Source organism: Odocoileus virginianus, unplaced genomic scaffold (genome assembly GCF_023699985.2).
Source record: "Odocoileus virginianus isolate 20LAN1187 ecotype Illinois unplaced genomic scaffold, Ovbor_1.2 Unplaced_Contig_9, whole genome shotgun sequence".
NCBI lineage: Eukaryota > Metazoa > Chordata > Mammalia > Artiodactyla > Cervidae > Odocoileus > Odocoileus virginianus.
In genome coordinates, this window is record NW_027224326.1 from 1,992,203 (window position 1) to 2,007,535 (window position 15,333).

At 40.4% G+C, this 15,333-nt stretch overlaps 1 protein-coding gene across 4 annotated transcripts in view; it reads left to right on the forward strand.

Annotated features, from left to right (window-relative positions):
- PLEKHB2 (pleckstrin homology domain containing B2) overlaps window positions 1-15,044 on the forward strand; it is a 46,039-nt gene extending 30,995 nt beyond the window's left edge. For 3 of the 4 annotated variants that reach the window (XM_070463926.1, XM_070463927.1, XM_070463925.1), the window contains 2 exons: window positions 6,843-6,951; window positions 12,298-15,044. In XM_070463926.1, the coding sequence (XP_070320027.1) occupies window positions 6,843-6,951; window positions 12,298-12,434 (246 nt within the window). In that variant the 3' untranslated portion in view covers window positions 12,435-15,044. The remainder of the gene's footprint in view (window positions 1-6,842; window positions 6,952-12,297) is intronic. The other variant, XM_070463924.1, reaches the window with a different exon arrangement.
- Window positions 15,045-15,333: the final 289 nt, after the last annotated feature.

The following is a 15,333-nucleotide window of genomic DNA, read 5'->3' on the forward strand; positions in this document are numbered from 1 at the left end:
GTCACACAGGAACAATAATTGTAACTGTCTGTAAGCACATCTGCCTTACCACCAGCTGTGAGCTCCTAAGGGAGGCCAGGCCTTTTGTCTCCATGCTTTCCGGTCCTTTACTTGGTCAGTGGAAGCAGTCCACTGCTCATTTCTGGCTGTGTGCTTTCATAGGCATGTCCTATTGGAAAACTGCCAATCACCTGTCCAGGCCTCAGTCTCCAGACTCCCCAGTAGCCTCAGTCTTTTATACTATCTTCGCAGGGACCTCTGGAAACTGGACTGGGGAGGGTTTTGTGGGAAGGTTTTTGCCACTAGGTTGGCTTCACCAAGAGAAAACTGACGTTGGATGAATCTCATTTATTACTTATTCCAAACTGATCATTTTCAAGGTGAACAAAATAAGGCCTACAGTAGTTAGATAGATGACTTACTGAAGGTCAGGTTAATGGTAGAGCTGAATTGAAATTGGAGTCACTGGCAAGTCCAGTTCTCTTTTTTGTTGTATTTTTCTGCCTTCTTTATTTTACAGCCTGGAAATAGATTTCAGTTATGGGTTTGTATTTTTAGAACCTTAAAGTATATAAGCACACTGTCTCATATTCTTTACTTTTTTAATAGACTGTCATACTTTATAGACTTGGAGAACCAATTTTAATACATTGCCGGTGGTTTCAAATTGTTTAAAAAATTTGAGGTATAATTGACATGCAACATTATGTTAGTTTCCAGTGTACAACATAATCTGTATTTGTATATATTGCAAAATAATCACTGCACTAGGTCTGGTTAGCGTCTGTCACCATATGTAAAGAATTGTTTTCTTAAATGTTGAGAACTTTTAAGATCTACTCTCTTAGCAACTTTCAAACATGCAATATAGTAGTATAGACTGTAGCCACCATGGTGTGCATTATATCCCCAGGGCTTATTTATTTCATGACTGGAAGTTTGTGCGCTTTGATTCCCTTACCCAATTTGTTCATCCCCTGTCCACCCTGCAACCCCACCGTTGTGGTTCTCCCTCCTCTTTGCCAGCTACCAGTCTGTTCTCTGTATCTGTGAACTTTTTTTGTTGTTGCTGTTTTAAATATAGATTCCACATACAGATGAGATTGTATGGTATTTGTCTTTGACTTCTTTCAAAAACTCAGGGTCTATCCATGCAGGCAAAAAAGACAAGATGTCCTTTTTTAATGGTAGAATAATATTCCATTGCATATTTGGACCGCATTTTCTTTATATGTTTGTAAATTGATGGACACTTTACATTGTTTCTGTATCTTAGCTATTGTAAATAATGCTGCAGTGAACATGGGGATACAGATACCTTTTTGTGTTAGTGTTTTTTTTTTCCTTTGAATAAATACTCCAAAGTGGAATTGCTGGATCAACTGATAATTCTATTCTTAATTTTTTGAGGAACTCCCTTCCATTATTGTTTTAGATACAGGAGGCGCCAGACAAGATAAAATCTTATCATGGTTGTGTATGAGGGTTCCCTTTTCTTCACATCCTTGTCAGCAGTTGTTATTTTTTTGTCTTTTTAATAATAGTCATTCTAACAAGTGTGAGGTGATACTCATTTTGGTTTTAATTTGCATTTTCCTGATTATTAGTGACACTGAATGTCTTTTCATGTGGTTGTTAGCCATCTGTATTTCTTCTTTGGGAAGATGTCTATTTAGTTCTTTGGTCTGTTTTTTAATCAGATTGTTTTTTGCCTTTAAGTTGTATGTGTTCCTTATATATTGATACTTTAGATATTAACTTCTTATCAGATTACATGATTTATGAATATTTTCTCCCATTTGATAGCTTGCCTTTTTATTTTGTTGACGATTTCCTTTGTTGTTCAGGAGCTTTTTAGTTTGATGTAGTTTCACACTTATTTTTGCTTTTGTTGCCTTTGATTTTGGAATCAGATCCAAAAAACTCATCACTGTAACCAGTGTTGAGGAGCTTATCACCTATGATTTTTTCTAGGAGTTTTAGGGTTTCAGATCTTACATCTTTAATCCATTTTGAGTCAAGTTTTGTGTATGGTATAAGATACCATGTATGGTCAAATTTCATTCTTTTGCATATAGCTGTCTTAACTTTCTCAGCACCATTTATTGAAGAGACTCCTTTCCCCATTGTTTTGTATATTCTTGGCTCCTTGCAGTAAGTTAATTTACCATATATATGTGGGTTTGTATCTGGGCTCCCCTGTTCCATTGATTCTGTGTCTGTTTTTATGCCAATACCATACTGTTGTGATTACTTTGTAGTTTAGTTTGAAATCTGGAAGCATGATACCTTCAGCTATATTCTCCTTTCTTTGGCTATGTTTGGGATTTTCCAGGCAAGAATACTGGCGTGGGTTGCCATTTCCTTCTCCCCGGGTCTTTTGTAGTTCCATACAAATTATAGAATTATTCTATTGCTACAAAAATGCCATTGGAAATTTGATAGGAATTGCATTGAATCTTTAGATTATTTTGGATAGTATGGGCATTTAATAATTCTTCCAATCCATTAGCTTGGAATATATTTTCATTTATTTGTATTTTCAATATCTTTCATCACTGTTGTATAGTTTTCAGTATACAGGCCCTTCACCTCCTTGGTTAAATTTATCCTAGGCATTTTATTGCTTTTTTGTTTTGTTTTATAATTTTCATTTTATATTAGAGTATACTTGATATACTTAGATATCAAGTATACTTATGTTAGCATATAGCATATACTTGAGTATAATCCCACCACCTCTAGAATGAAAACCACAGTCACAGAAAGCTAACCAAAATGATCACAGGGATCACAGCCTTGTGTAACTTGGTGAAATTGTGAGCCATGCTGTGATGGATAGATGGGTCATGGTGGTGAGTTCTGATAAAACGTGATCTACTGGAGAAGGGAATGGCAAACCCCTGAAGTATTCTTGCCTTGAGAACCCCATGAACAGTATGAAAAGGCAAAAAGATATGACACCAGAAGATGAGCCCCCCAGGTCAGTAGGTGTCCAATATGCTACTGGGAAGAGTGGAGAAGTAGGTCCAGAGAGAATGAAGTAGCTTGTTCAAAGAGGGAATGAGGCTCACCTGTGGGTGTGTCTGGTGGTGAAAGTAAAGTCCAGTGCTGTAAAGAGCAGTGTTGCATAGGAGCCTGGAATGTTAGGTTCTTGCATCAAGGTAAATTGGACATGGTCAAGAAGGAGATACCAAGAGTAAAGATCAGTATTTTAGGAATCAGTGAACTAAAATGGATGGAAATGGGTGAATTTAATTCAGATGACCATTGTATCTACTATGCTCAAGAATCCCTTAGAAGAAGTGGACTAGCCCTTATAGTCAACAAAAGAGTTCAGAATGAAATACTTGGTTGCAGTCTCAAAAATGACAGAATGATCACCGTCTGTTTCCAAGGCAAACCATTCAACGTCACAGTAATCCAATCTGTGCCCCAGCCACTAAAGCCAAAGAAGCTGAGGTTGACTGGTTTTATGAAGACCTACAAGACCTTCTAGAACTAACACCTGAAAAGTGTTCTTTTCATCATAGAGGATTGGAATGCAAAGGTAGGAAGTCAAGAGATGCCTGGAGTAATAGGCAAGTTTGGCTTGGAGTACAAAAGAAGCAGGGCAAAGGTTGAGTTTTGCCAAGAGAACGCGCTAGTCATAGCAAACACCCTCTTCCAACAACACAGGAGATAACTCTACATGTGGACATCACTAGATGGTCAGTACTGAAATTAGATTGATAATGTTCTTTGCAGCCAAAGATGGAGAAGTTCTTACAGTCAGCAAAAACAAGACCTGGAGCTGACTGTGGCTCAGATTGTAAGTTCCTTACTGAAGAATTCAGACTTAAATTGAAGAAAGTAGGGAAAACCACTAGACCATTCAAGTATGACCTAAATCAAATCCCTTATGATTATATAGTGGAGGTGATAAATAGATTCAAGGGATTAGATCTGGTAAACAGAGTGCCTGAAGAACTGTGGATGGAAGTTTGTAACATTGAATAGGAGATGGTGACCAAAACCATCCCAAAGAAAAAGAAATGCAAGAAGGCAAAGTGGTTGTCTGAGGATGCCTTACAAACAGCTGGGAAAGAAGACAAGCAAAAGGCAAATGAGAAAGGGAAAGATATTCCCAGTTGAATGTAGAGTTCCAGAGAACAGCAAGGAGAGATAAAAAGGCCTTCTTAAGTAAACAGTGTGAAGAAATAGAGGAAAACAACAGAATGGGAAAGACTAGAGATTTCTTTAAGAAAATTGGGAGATACCAATTTCATGCAGAGATGGGCACAATAAAGGACAGAAACAGCAAGGACCTCACAGAAGCAGAAGAAATTAAGACGGTGGCAAGAATACACAGAGCTATACAAAAAAGATCTTAATGACCCGGATAACCACAGTGGTGTGGTCACTCACCTAGAGCCAGACATCCTGGAGTGTGAAGTCAAGTGGGTCTTAGGAAGCATTACTACAAACAAAGCTAGTGGAGGTGATGGAATTCCAGCTGAGCTATTTCAAATCCTAAAAGATGATGCTGTTAAAGTGCTGCACTCAATATGTCAGCAAATTTGGAAAACTCGGCCTTGGCTACAGGACTGGAAAAGGTGTTTTCATTACAATCCCCAAGAAAGGCAGCACTGAAGAATGTTCAAACTACTGTACAATTGTGCTCATTTCACATGCTAGCAAGGTTATGCTCAAAATCCTTCAAGCTAGGCTTTAGCAGTACATGAACCAAGAACTTCCAGATGTACAAGCTGGGTTTCGAAGAGGCAGAGGAACCAGAGATCAAATTGCCAACATCTGTTGGATCATAGAAAAAGCAAGGGGATTCCAGAAAAACATCTACTTTTGCTTCATTGACTATGTTAAAGCCTTTGACTGTGTGGATCACAGCAAACTCTGGAAAATTCTTAAAAGAGATGGGAATACCAGACCGCTTTACCTGTCTCCTGAGAAACCTGTAAGTAGCTTAAGAAGGAAGTTAGAACCAGACATGGAACAGTGGATTGGTTCAGAATTGGCAAAAGGAGTATGTCAATGCTGTATATTGTCACCCTGCTTATTTAACTTATGTGCACAGTATATCATGCAAAATGGAGTCTGGATGAATCCCAGCTGGAGCTAAGATTGCTGTGAGAAATATCAACAACCTCAGATATGCAGATAATACCACTCTAATGGCAGAAAGCAAAGAGGGAACTAAAGAGCCTCTTGATGAAAGAGTGAAAGAGGAGAGTGAAAAAGCTGGCTTAAAACTCAACATTCAAAACATTCAAAAGATCATGGCATTCGGTCCCATCACTTCATGGGAAACAGAAGGGGAAAAGCTGGCTTAAAACTCAACATTCAAAACATTCAAAAGATCATGGCATTCGGTCCCATCACTTCATGGGAAACAGAAGGGGAAAAAGTGGAAACAGTTACAGGTTTTATTTTCTCATGCTCCAAAATCACTGTGGATGGTGACAGCAGCCACAAAAGACACTTGCTCCTTGGAAGAAAAGCTATGACAAACCTATACAGTGTATTAAAAAGCAGAGACATCACTTTGCAGACAAAGGTCCATATAGTCAAAGCTATGGTTTTTCCAGTAGTCATGTATGGGTGTGAGAGTTGGACCATAAAGAAGGCTGAGTGCTGAAGAATTGATGCTTTTGAACTGTGGTGTTGGAGAAGACTCTTGAGAGTCTCTTGGACAGCAAGGAAGAGATCAAACCAGTCAATCCTAAAGGAAATTAACCCTGAATATTCATTGGAAGGACTGAAGCTGAAGTTCCAATACTTTGGCCACCTGATGAGAAGAGCTGACTCATTGGAAAAGACCCTGATGCTGGGAAAGATTGAGGGCAGGAGGAGAAGGAGGCAACAGAGAATGAGCTGATTGGACCACATCACCGACTCCAGTGGGCATGAATCTGAGCAAACTCCAGGAGATAGGACAGGGAAGCCTGGCGTGCTGCAGTCCATGCGACGGCAAAGTGTTGGACATGACTGAGCAACTGAACAACATACTTGATTTACAGTATTGTATTAGTTTCAAGTGTACAACAAACTGATTCATCTGTTCATATATGTATGTCTATTTATTTTTCAGGTTCTTTTTCCTTATAGGTTATTACAGAGTTTTGGGTAGAGTTCCCCCAGTAGGTCCTTGTTGATTATCTATTTTATATATAGTAATATGTTTATCATGGGCTTCCATGGTGTGTTAGATGGTAAAGAATCTGCCTGCAGTGCAGGAGACCCTGTTTTGATCCCTGGGTTGGGAAGATCATAATTTGTTTTGATGCAATTGTACATAGTATCATTTTCTTAATTTCTCTTTCTGAAAGTTTGCTCCTAGTGTATTGAAATTCAGATTTCTGTTTATTAGTTTTGTATCCTGGAACTTTACTGAATTCGTTTTATTCTTACAGTTTTTTTTATAGAGTCTTTAGGGTTTTCTGTATTGACAGTTTTATTGGGTTGGCCAAAAAGTTCATTTGGTTTTTTTCCATACCATCTTACAGAAAAACCCCAGCAAACTTTTTGGCTAACTCAGTACTTTTTCCTTTCTAGTTTGGATACCTTTTATTTCCTTTTCTTGTCTAAATGGCTCTGACTTGGCTTTCTGATAGTGTGTTGAATAAAAGTGGGTACTGTAGGCATCATTGTCTTGTTCCTGATCCTAGAGAAATTGTTTAGCTTTTCACCATCCATTGAGTGTTGATGCTAGCTATGGGCTTGTCATATACAGCTTTTCTTATGTTGAGGTATGTTCTCTTTATAACCACTTGGTTGAGAGTTTTTATTGTAAATGGATGTTGAATTTTAAAATTTTATTTCTAACGGGCTTGTATCTTTTTCAGCAGGCATATGGCTATGGTCCATACAGCGGTGCATACCCCCCAGGAACTCAAGTTGTCTATGCTGCAAATGGACAGGCGTATGCTGTACCCTATCAGTACCCATATGCAGGTAACTCATGCCAGCCTTTCATTCCTGGTTTCTCGTCATTTAGTGTGTAGATCACTGAAGCCTGAGGAATTTTTATTTCTCAGTTTAGGGGTAAGTGAACTGTAATTTTTCTGGTTATAGATGACAAGTCACTGTGCTATTTAAAAAAAAAAGAAAGCATTATATCTTTTCACACTACTTTACAAAGTTAGAGTAGGCTTGATTTTTAAAACTTCACTGTTGTATTCAGATTCATCCCCAAGATGAGAATTTGTACCTATTGAAATACACTTACATTAAGAAATAACCTAAGAGTACCATTTTAAGAAATAGGAGGTAATCTTTCTCCTGTTTTTTTCCTTCTGGTTTTAGCTTTCAAAAATGATCACTACGGAGGTGATGTTTCATTTTGCAGATGAAGTAGAGGCATGGAAAGGCTTATATTTACTCCTTTCATTTTCATCTCAACCTGAAACAAAGTGTTAGGTGTGAGCGACTGACCTGTGTAGATAGCATCAGAGGAAATCAGTCCTGAATATTCATCGGAAGGACTGATACTGAAGCTGAAGCTGTAGTACTTTAGCCACCTGATGCGAAGAACTGATTCATTGGAAAAGACCCTGAGGCTGGGAAAGATTGAGGGTGGGAGGAGAAGGGGACTACAGAGGATGAGATGGTTGGATGACATCACCGATTTGATAGACATGAGTTTGAGCAATCTCTGGGAGTTGGTGATGGACAGGGAAGCCTGGCTGCTGCAGTCCATGGGGTCTCAAAGAGTCGGACACGACTGAGCTTCTGAACTGAACTGAGATAGCGTCGAGTCCTGGGTGCAGCCTGGGCAGGGGGACGTCTGTAGGGTGGAGGTCAGGAATATGCTGGCAATGGTGCTGGAGCCTACAGCCAGGGCAAGGGTGACCTGAGCTTTGTGACTGATGGCCTGAAGTGTGAGACCATACCCAGACCCCAGTGAGCAGGTGAAGTCAGGCAGGTGCAGTTCTCGGTGAGTATGGCATGTCACAGCGACACACAGGAGAATGAATTGATGAATGGATTGGAATGGGAGCCCAGAATACAAGGGAGATCAGGAATATAGCACAGTGCCTTTTTGCAGAAGCAGTGGAAGGACAGTGTTACCAGAAGAGTGAGTGGTCACTGATATTAATGCCACAAAGAAGCCAGTGGGGTTGCCACAGAGTCTGGATTTGACTGGCCCTAGACTCACCGTTAGTGGTGGTTAGTGGTGCATTAACACCTAATAGAGAGTTTCTCCAGTTACCTGTTTTGGGAATCTGATACTGATCATTAAGGCAGTGTAGACTCTGAAGAATTTTGCCTTGGTTGATTTTTTTTGTGTGTCAAGTTGAAAATCAGTGAAATAATGATACTAAAAAATGAGCTATTTGTCTCTCCTCTGATCCTAGCACAGCTATTTTTGTTTAATTATTTTCTTCTTGTAAAATAATAGTTTCATATTTGTTATCTTATACTTTTTTGGAGCGTGTTTGCTTTGTTATGTTTTGTTTTGTTAATGGCATTACATTACTTTTTACATTCCATTCTCATTTAAAAATTTTATATATTTTGTCCAGAGTGCTACATAATCTTTGTAAGTATTTTTAATGATTGCATCCTATCATATGGGGTAATATTAAGTCTTCTAGTACTTATTGGCTGTTTACTTTTTCTTTTCAATTTTTCTGTCATAGATATTGCTTTGATTGTTTCTAATCAGTTTGTTTTTTATTCCTATTAAATATGTCTTAGAATACGTTTCTGATTTCTGTATGTTAATATGTCAAAGGGCATAAACATTTTGTTTTTGATACATTTTAAAATTATAAAAGTTTACAGTAAGGACAGTAAATGAGCTATTAAATTTACCTGTTACCAGCTTCAACAGTTACAGCATCTTGTTTCATCTGTACCTTTTTTCCCCAGCTCTGGATTGTTTTGAGGGAAGTTTATACTTTATTTATTTCATCTGACAGTATTACAGTAACTCTTTTTTTTTCATTTATTTTTCTTAGTTGGAGGCTAATTACTTTACAGTATTGTAGTGGTTTTTGTCATACATTGACATGAATCAGCCATGGATTTACAAGTATTCCCCATCCCAATCCCGCCTCCCACCTCCCTCCCCACCCCATCCCTCTGGGTCTTCCAGTGCACCAGGCCCGAGCACTTGTCTCATGCACCCAACCTGGGCTGGTGATCTGTTTCACCCTATATAATATACATGTTTCGATGCTGTTCTCTCAAAACATCCCACCCTCGCCTTCTCCCACAGAGTCCAAAAGACAGTAACTCTTGATGCTATGCATTTACTAAGGTATTTCCCAGAGTAGTTCACCAGCTTATGGTGCCCCTTGGGATTGCTGATGTGCTGGTTCCTCTGCAGCTGCATCAAGATTGCCCGCTGTTCTTGTGCTCTGAAAGTTCTGATAACCTCATTAGGCCTTAACATGGAACCAGGTTGCCCTAGTTTACATTTCTGACGACTGGCAGAGATAGAGATTGTATAATTGTTTATGAATTAAATTTTTCCTTGTATTAATTATTTTTTTCCCATTTATTTTGGGGTTTGTGTTCAGTTTTTAAGTCCTGGCCTATTTGTCTGATGAGAGCCAGACTTTTCTTTCTTTCTTTCTTTTTTTAATCTTTTTTTTTTTCATTTATTTTTATTAGTTGGAGGCTAATTACTTTACAACATTGTAGTGGTTTTTGTCATACATTGACGTGAATCAGCCATGGATTTACAGAGCCAGACTTTTATTCAGCCCCCTAGGCCATAGATGGGGATAATCCTGGCTGTTTCTTACTCTGTAAAAGAGAAGTTTTGTGCTTGTGAAGGGAATTTCTATACGTAGAATTCCATTCCTGCCTTTGAATTTCATCATGAACAACGAGACGGCATTCTTGGTGCAACCTCAGACAACTTGCTGCTGAGGGCCGAGTGCAGTTGGTAGGCATTTGGCGTTTGCCTCATGACAGCCAGATGCCTACCAACCAATTTCAGAAGCGCTGTGTGCACACTGCCAGTGTGCTTGCTGTGGAAGGCTGCCCCGCTGTGGTCGTCCCACAGCAGCATCGTGCTGGTAACCAGACAGGAGCCCTTCATCAGCCTTTCCAGGACGCTGGTGCTTTGCTAGCTTCATGACATGCTGCCGGGCAGTGTCCACAGGGGTCCTTGTTGCGCAGAGAAGGTTACAGGCCTTCTCTTTAATATTACTGGAACTGGTGTCAGTCAGCCAATTTAAAAAGTGCTGTGTACACACTGCAAGTATTCCGTTTTAATTTTCCCACATTAGCAGACATTTGTTCAGTTGTCTCTTAATCTGGGCTTGAGGTCTTTGGTTTGAGTGGGCTCCTTTGGTTGGAGTCCTCTGTTTCTGTCTTGTCCAGATGGTATTCATGACACGTTATTGCTCTGCAGTTTCCAGGGGCCAAGTATGAGAGAACACCTCTAGATTTTGTAATTCTCAGTTTCTTGGTTTGATAGTAATTTGTAAAAGTTATCTGCCTTTGTTTAGTCTTTCCAGGATCTTCCCAACCCAGGAATCTAATCCAGGTCTCCCGCATTGCAGGTGGATTCTTTACCATCTAAGCCTCCAGGGAAGCCCAAAAGTATCTGACTTAGTTGTTCTTAAAATATCTAACAATATCTTCCTTTTCTACATTCATGTTTAGATCATTTATGTAAAGATTAAATTAGGTAATTAAAATAAGTACAGTTTGGAAGTGTTCCCCAGCTGACTTTGGTAAAGACTTAGCTTTTGGTCTGAACAGAGGTGAGCTGCAGAAGTTGGCTCCTGGTCATGCAGTAAGGGGATCCTTCTGTGGAGCTGAAGCTGGAATGCAGATTTAGATTTTCCAGGGGTCTTTAAATTAGGTCAGCTACAGAGTCCTACTGTATTACATTTTACTGGTTGATGAGATTTTTAAAATTTTAAGGCTGTGATTATGAATGCTACAGTTTACCAGTTATGTAGTTTAAATATTACATAAAAAAAACTTTGCTTCTAATGCTATTGCCTGTGCTTGATAAACCTTTAGGTTTACAGTGGTCTCATTTTCCTACTCTGTGGCTTTGATGCTTCTCTTTCCTTCATATTGGGGGCACTGGTGTCTGAGTGCACACTGTAGGCAGGGCACCTGGGCTGGCGTGCACTCACTGCGCTCAGGCCCCAGGTGCCTCCCGCTTTGCCTGTTTATAGAACACGGGTGACAGCACGCTCACCTCCTAGGGTTGTTGTGAGGATTAAGTGAGTCTGTACATAGAGATGCTTGTAATACTGTAATTGCTTAGACTGGTAAGCACTTATCCTTTAGTATCTTCATTCTTCATGGACATATCACTGTTGGATCAATTTCTCATTTTCCTAGGGTTGAACTAGGAAAGAGAATAGTGGGTCAAGGAGGAAAGTTAACACTGTATGTGAGGAAATTTATTTATAGTTGTGCTGGGTCTTCGTGGTCGCATGTGGGCTTTTTCTGGTGGCAGAGACTGGAGGCTCTTCTCTTGTTGCAGAGCACAGGTTCTAGGGCATGTGGGCTCAGTGGTTGTGGCACATGGGCTTAGCTGCTTTGCAGTATGTGGAATCCTCCTGGACCAGGGATCGAACCTGTGTCCCCTGCATTGGCAGACAGATTCTTATCCTCTGCACCACCAGGGAAGTCCTGTGGGAACAATTTTAAAGCTACCTAGCTTTTGGACAACATATTGTGAAATATGGAAGAAAATAAACATTTCCAATTGAGAACTTTAATTGTGCAAATAATTTTAAATTTGTTTAAAGTTTTGTTTTTTAGATGTTTTCTTTCTGACAAATATTTTTCTCCATAAAGGCATAACATTAAAAATAAAGAGCGGATTATGTTAGCAGATTTAAGGTTTCATTTAAAAACAGTTTCCATGAATACCAAGAAGCTGTTTAACTTCTGGATGAGGCTTCTTGGCTCTCCCGTCGTCTCCAGGCTCTGTGCGTGTCCTGTGCTCCTGGTCTGCTGCCGTCCCGATGAACACAGTGTGGGGGCTGAAGCGGACATTGTGGGCTGGGGCTTGCAGCTTCATTAGGATTTGGCTCTCTGTAGTGTCTGGGACTGCGGACTTTGGGAGACTGAGCACCTTGATTTTCTCTTAGTTCCATCTTAGATATGGGGTGTCCGCCTCACTCAGCCGAGCCGAGTCCCAGGGAGCTGGGGAGCACTCACTGAGGTCACCCCCACCCCCAGCTCTCTGAGGGAGACGAGTCTGTGGGAGGAGTGCTGTGCATGGAGAAACCTCAGGCAAGTGAGATGTCTTTCTGAGTGAATGTTGAACTTCACAAACTGCTCCTCAAGAGTCTGTTCTTTCCTTCTTTCTAGGACTCTATGGACAGCAGCCTGCCAACCAAGTCATCATTCGTGAGTGGTATCGAAACAACGACAGTGACCTGGCGCTGGGCATGCTGGCCGGGGCAGCCACGGGCATGGCCCTGGGGTCTCTGTTCTGGGTCTTCTAGAGTCCTCGGAACCTCGACGTGCATAGCTTCTGATACCCCGTGTGCAATAATATGATTTGCAGGGCATTTCTGTTTGTCACAAATATTTTTAGTAATAGGTTTAATAGTTCTTTTGAAAGTAGTGACAGAATACTTATAAGTACATAGAAGTACTGCAGAGAAAGCTTTAGGCTGCTGTTCAGCTAACATGTGGACTATCTGGGGGCACTGGCTCATTCGAGGAGTTTCCTTATAAAACTCTCGCAATACTTTATTTGGACACACCTGTTTTGAAAGGCCATTTTCTTTTTAGAGTTAGGCCTTAGTTCTTAAGGGATAATTTATTTTAGTGTTTTGCTGGTAACATGGTGATGTATGAGTGAATGAATGACCATGGCGAGAAAAACTGCAGCTTCTTTGGTTTAATGTCAGACTTTCAAATGTCAGACCAGAACTGGCTGCATGTTACTTCAGGAGTTACAGGCTGGAACCTTCTTTAGGCAGCGGGGTGATATCCCACAGCCTCTGGGACTGGCTAGCAAAGCTGACTGCTCAGGATGATGGACGGCATGGCAGTTTCCCCCCTTGAAAATGATGCTTTTTCATTTTATTCTTGTTTGTTTTCTGGTTGTGATACTTAGAAAGTATCCCAAATTAGGAGTAGACTTGAGTGTCAACATTTTAGGGCTTTATCATTTAACACTTGAGGAAGGCACAACAACGGCAAAAAAGTGTGTGGAGGTAGATTTATTTTTTTCAGGGGCATCATGGTTTTAGTGTTAGCTTTGAGCATTTTTTATTGCCACTTCAGCCTACTTATAGCTTATTTTTCTACTTGTTGAGAAAATAATATGAAGAGGATGGTGAGGAAAGTGAAGAGAGAGCCATAGTGCAGTGGTCCTGTCCAAGGGGACGGGGCTGCACTGAGGGTGTGTGATGTCCTTCTGAAGGCTGGTGATGGGCCCATCTCGTGTCCCGTGTGGGACTGGGCACTGCTGCTGCCCCGAGCTCTGTGCTGCGTGGTGGGGGAGCTCAGGCTACGGACGGGAGCTTCGGGCCAGAGACGTGAATGGCCTGCTCAAGATAATCTCCACCTGACCAGGATTCCGGCCTTGCTTTTATTTCTGACTTTAGTGTCACAGAGAAGCTTGAGCCATTTAATTTTGAGCCCCAACTTAAATGTGAAGCTCTGAAAAACCAAGGGCCCTGCATTTCTGTAATTTTCTTATTTCTTTATCTATATAAATTTTAAAACTTCAGTTATTCCAGTTTTCTGTCCTGCATGTTTTAAAAAATGTATGTTTACAAAGGCACATCGTAGGTCTCTGCCGCTATACTCCATGTGGCCATGTTTCCATAAAATACACTCCTGGTAGCCCAAATTCTGTTTTTATTTTGTGTGGCCAGTTACAGACACAGTGTTTTGTTTCATTTATCAGTCCACTCCACCTCTAAGGCAGACTTGAATAGATCTATCTCCATCTGAAAACTAGATGCCAAATGAACTTTGTGGTGAGCATAGGTCTGTTTCCCTAGCCAATTCTACTGCACCTGTTGACACTGGAGAGCTGTTTCCAGCTGAAAAGAAGTGTACTTGGCTGTCATTGCTTTGGATGTGTCATGTGGTGGAAAGTTGCCAGATGCGATGTGTGACAATACTGGTTTTGATGGTTAAAAATGTTACTTAGTTTACATCATATGTAAGAAGAATAGCTTTGGTCAGATAGTAATTATTCAAGCTGTATCCTTTACAAGCAAAATACTAAACTCAGTTAATTTTGAACTAGGAATTACTGGAACGACAGATACTGAGTTATGTCCCTGAAATGCGCTTGACCCCTGACAGAGTAGGGGAGCTGTGGACTGAAGTCCTGACATACGTGTGTTCCCCCATCTCCAGTCCCTGTCCCTAGCCGGGCAAGCCACGTTGGGCGACTGTAGTTGAGTCTGGAAGTTCACTGCCCTAGTGACTTGATCCTGAGAGGAAATGCGTGCTCAGCATAAAGATGGGCTGAGATGCTTCATTCCCCTGGCTCCAGTTCTCGTAGATGCCAATCTTTTGGTCACCTCGATTAGGTAGTCCTAAATCAAGAAGTTCGGTGAGTTGGAAGGAACTTGTTCACTTTAACGAAAGTAAAATACTTAGTCAGCATTTTACTTCCATGTGTAATTTTAAATATTTGGCCGTTGATATTACACACATGCCAGTCTGCTTGTTTCTTTGCTCTGTTTGTTTAATTTCTTGAGTTAACTTCAGGGTTAGATTTAAAGAGAAGGGAGAGATGAATGACTGTGTTTCAGATAAACATTCATGAAATGGGCCGGACTGGGATGCAAGATCTGGATCATGGGACAAGTTCCTGCCATTGGTACAGAAGGACCCACGTTTGTTTTCTACATTAATTGTGATTCTGTGCGAACTTTTCCTCCTTCCCAAGTTTATAGACACCGGCATGGAATGCAGTTCCATTTTTTTCCCCCTTGGGTTGATCTTTTCTTTTCTCTTCTGATTGCTTGCCTGTTTCTAGTATTCTGTGGTGTCCTCTGAACCAGTTTTTCCCTGTATATGCAAATTGTATGTTTATAAGTGAAAATGTTAATACATTAAATGATTGTTAACCTTAAAGCATATTTCACTGACTTCTATTGTTTTTTTTTAATTCAGTTCATTTAAACTATAAATATAGATTAAAAACAGTTCATGCATTTCTCCCATCCCCCACTATCTCCTCTGGGAAACACCTATCTGTTTTTTTTTTTAAATTATTTTGTAGTAACACAGCTTTTTCTGCTGCCTCACAGGCAGTAAGAATGCCATTTATTGAGCTTTCCCTAAGTGCTAGGGAATGTGTTGTCACATCAGTCAACAATAACTCATTAAATTCCTGTCTTACATCTGTCAGTTCAGTTCAGTTCAGTC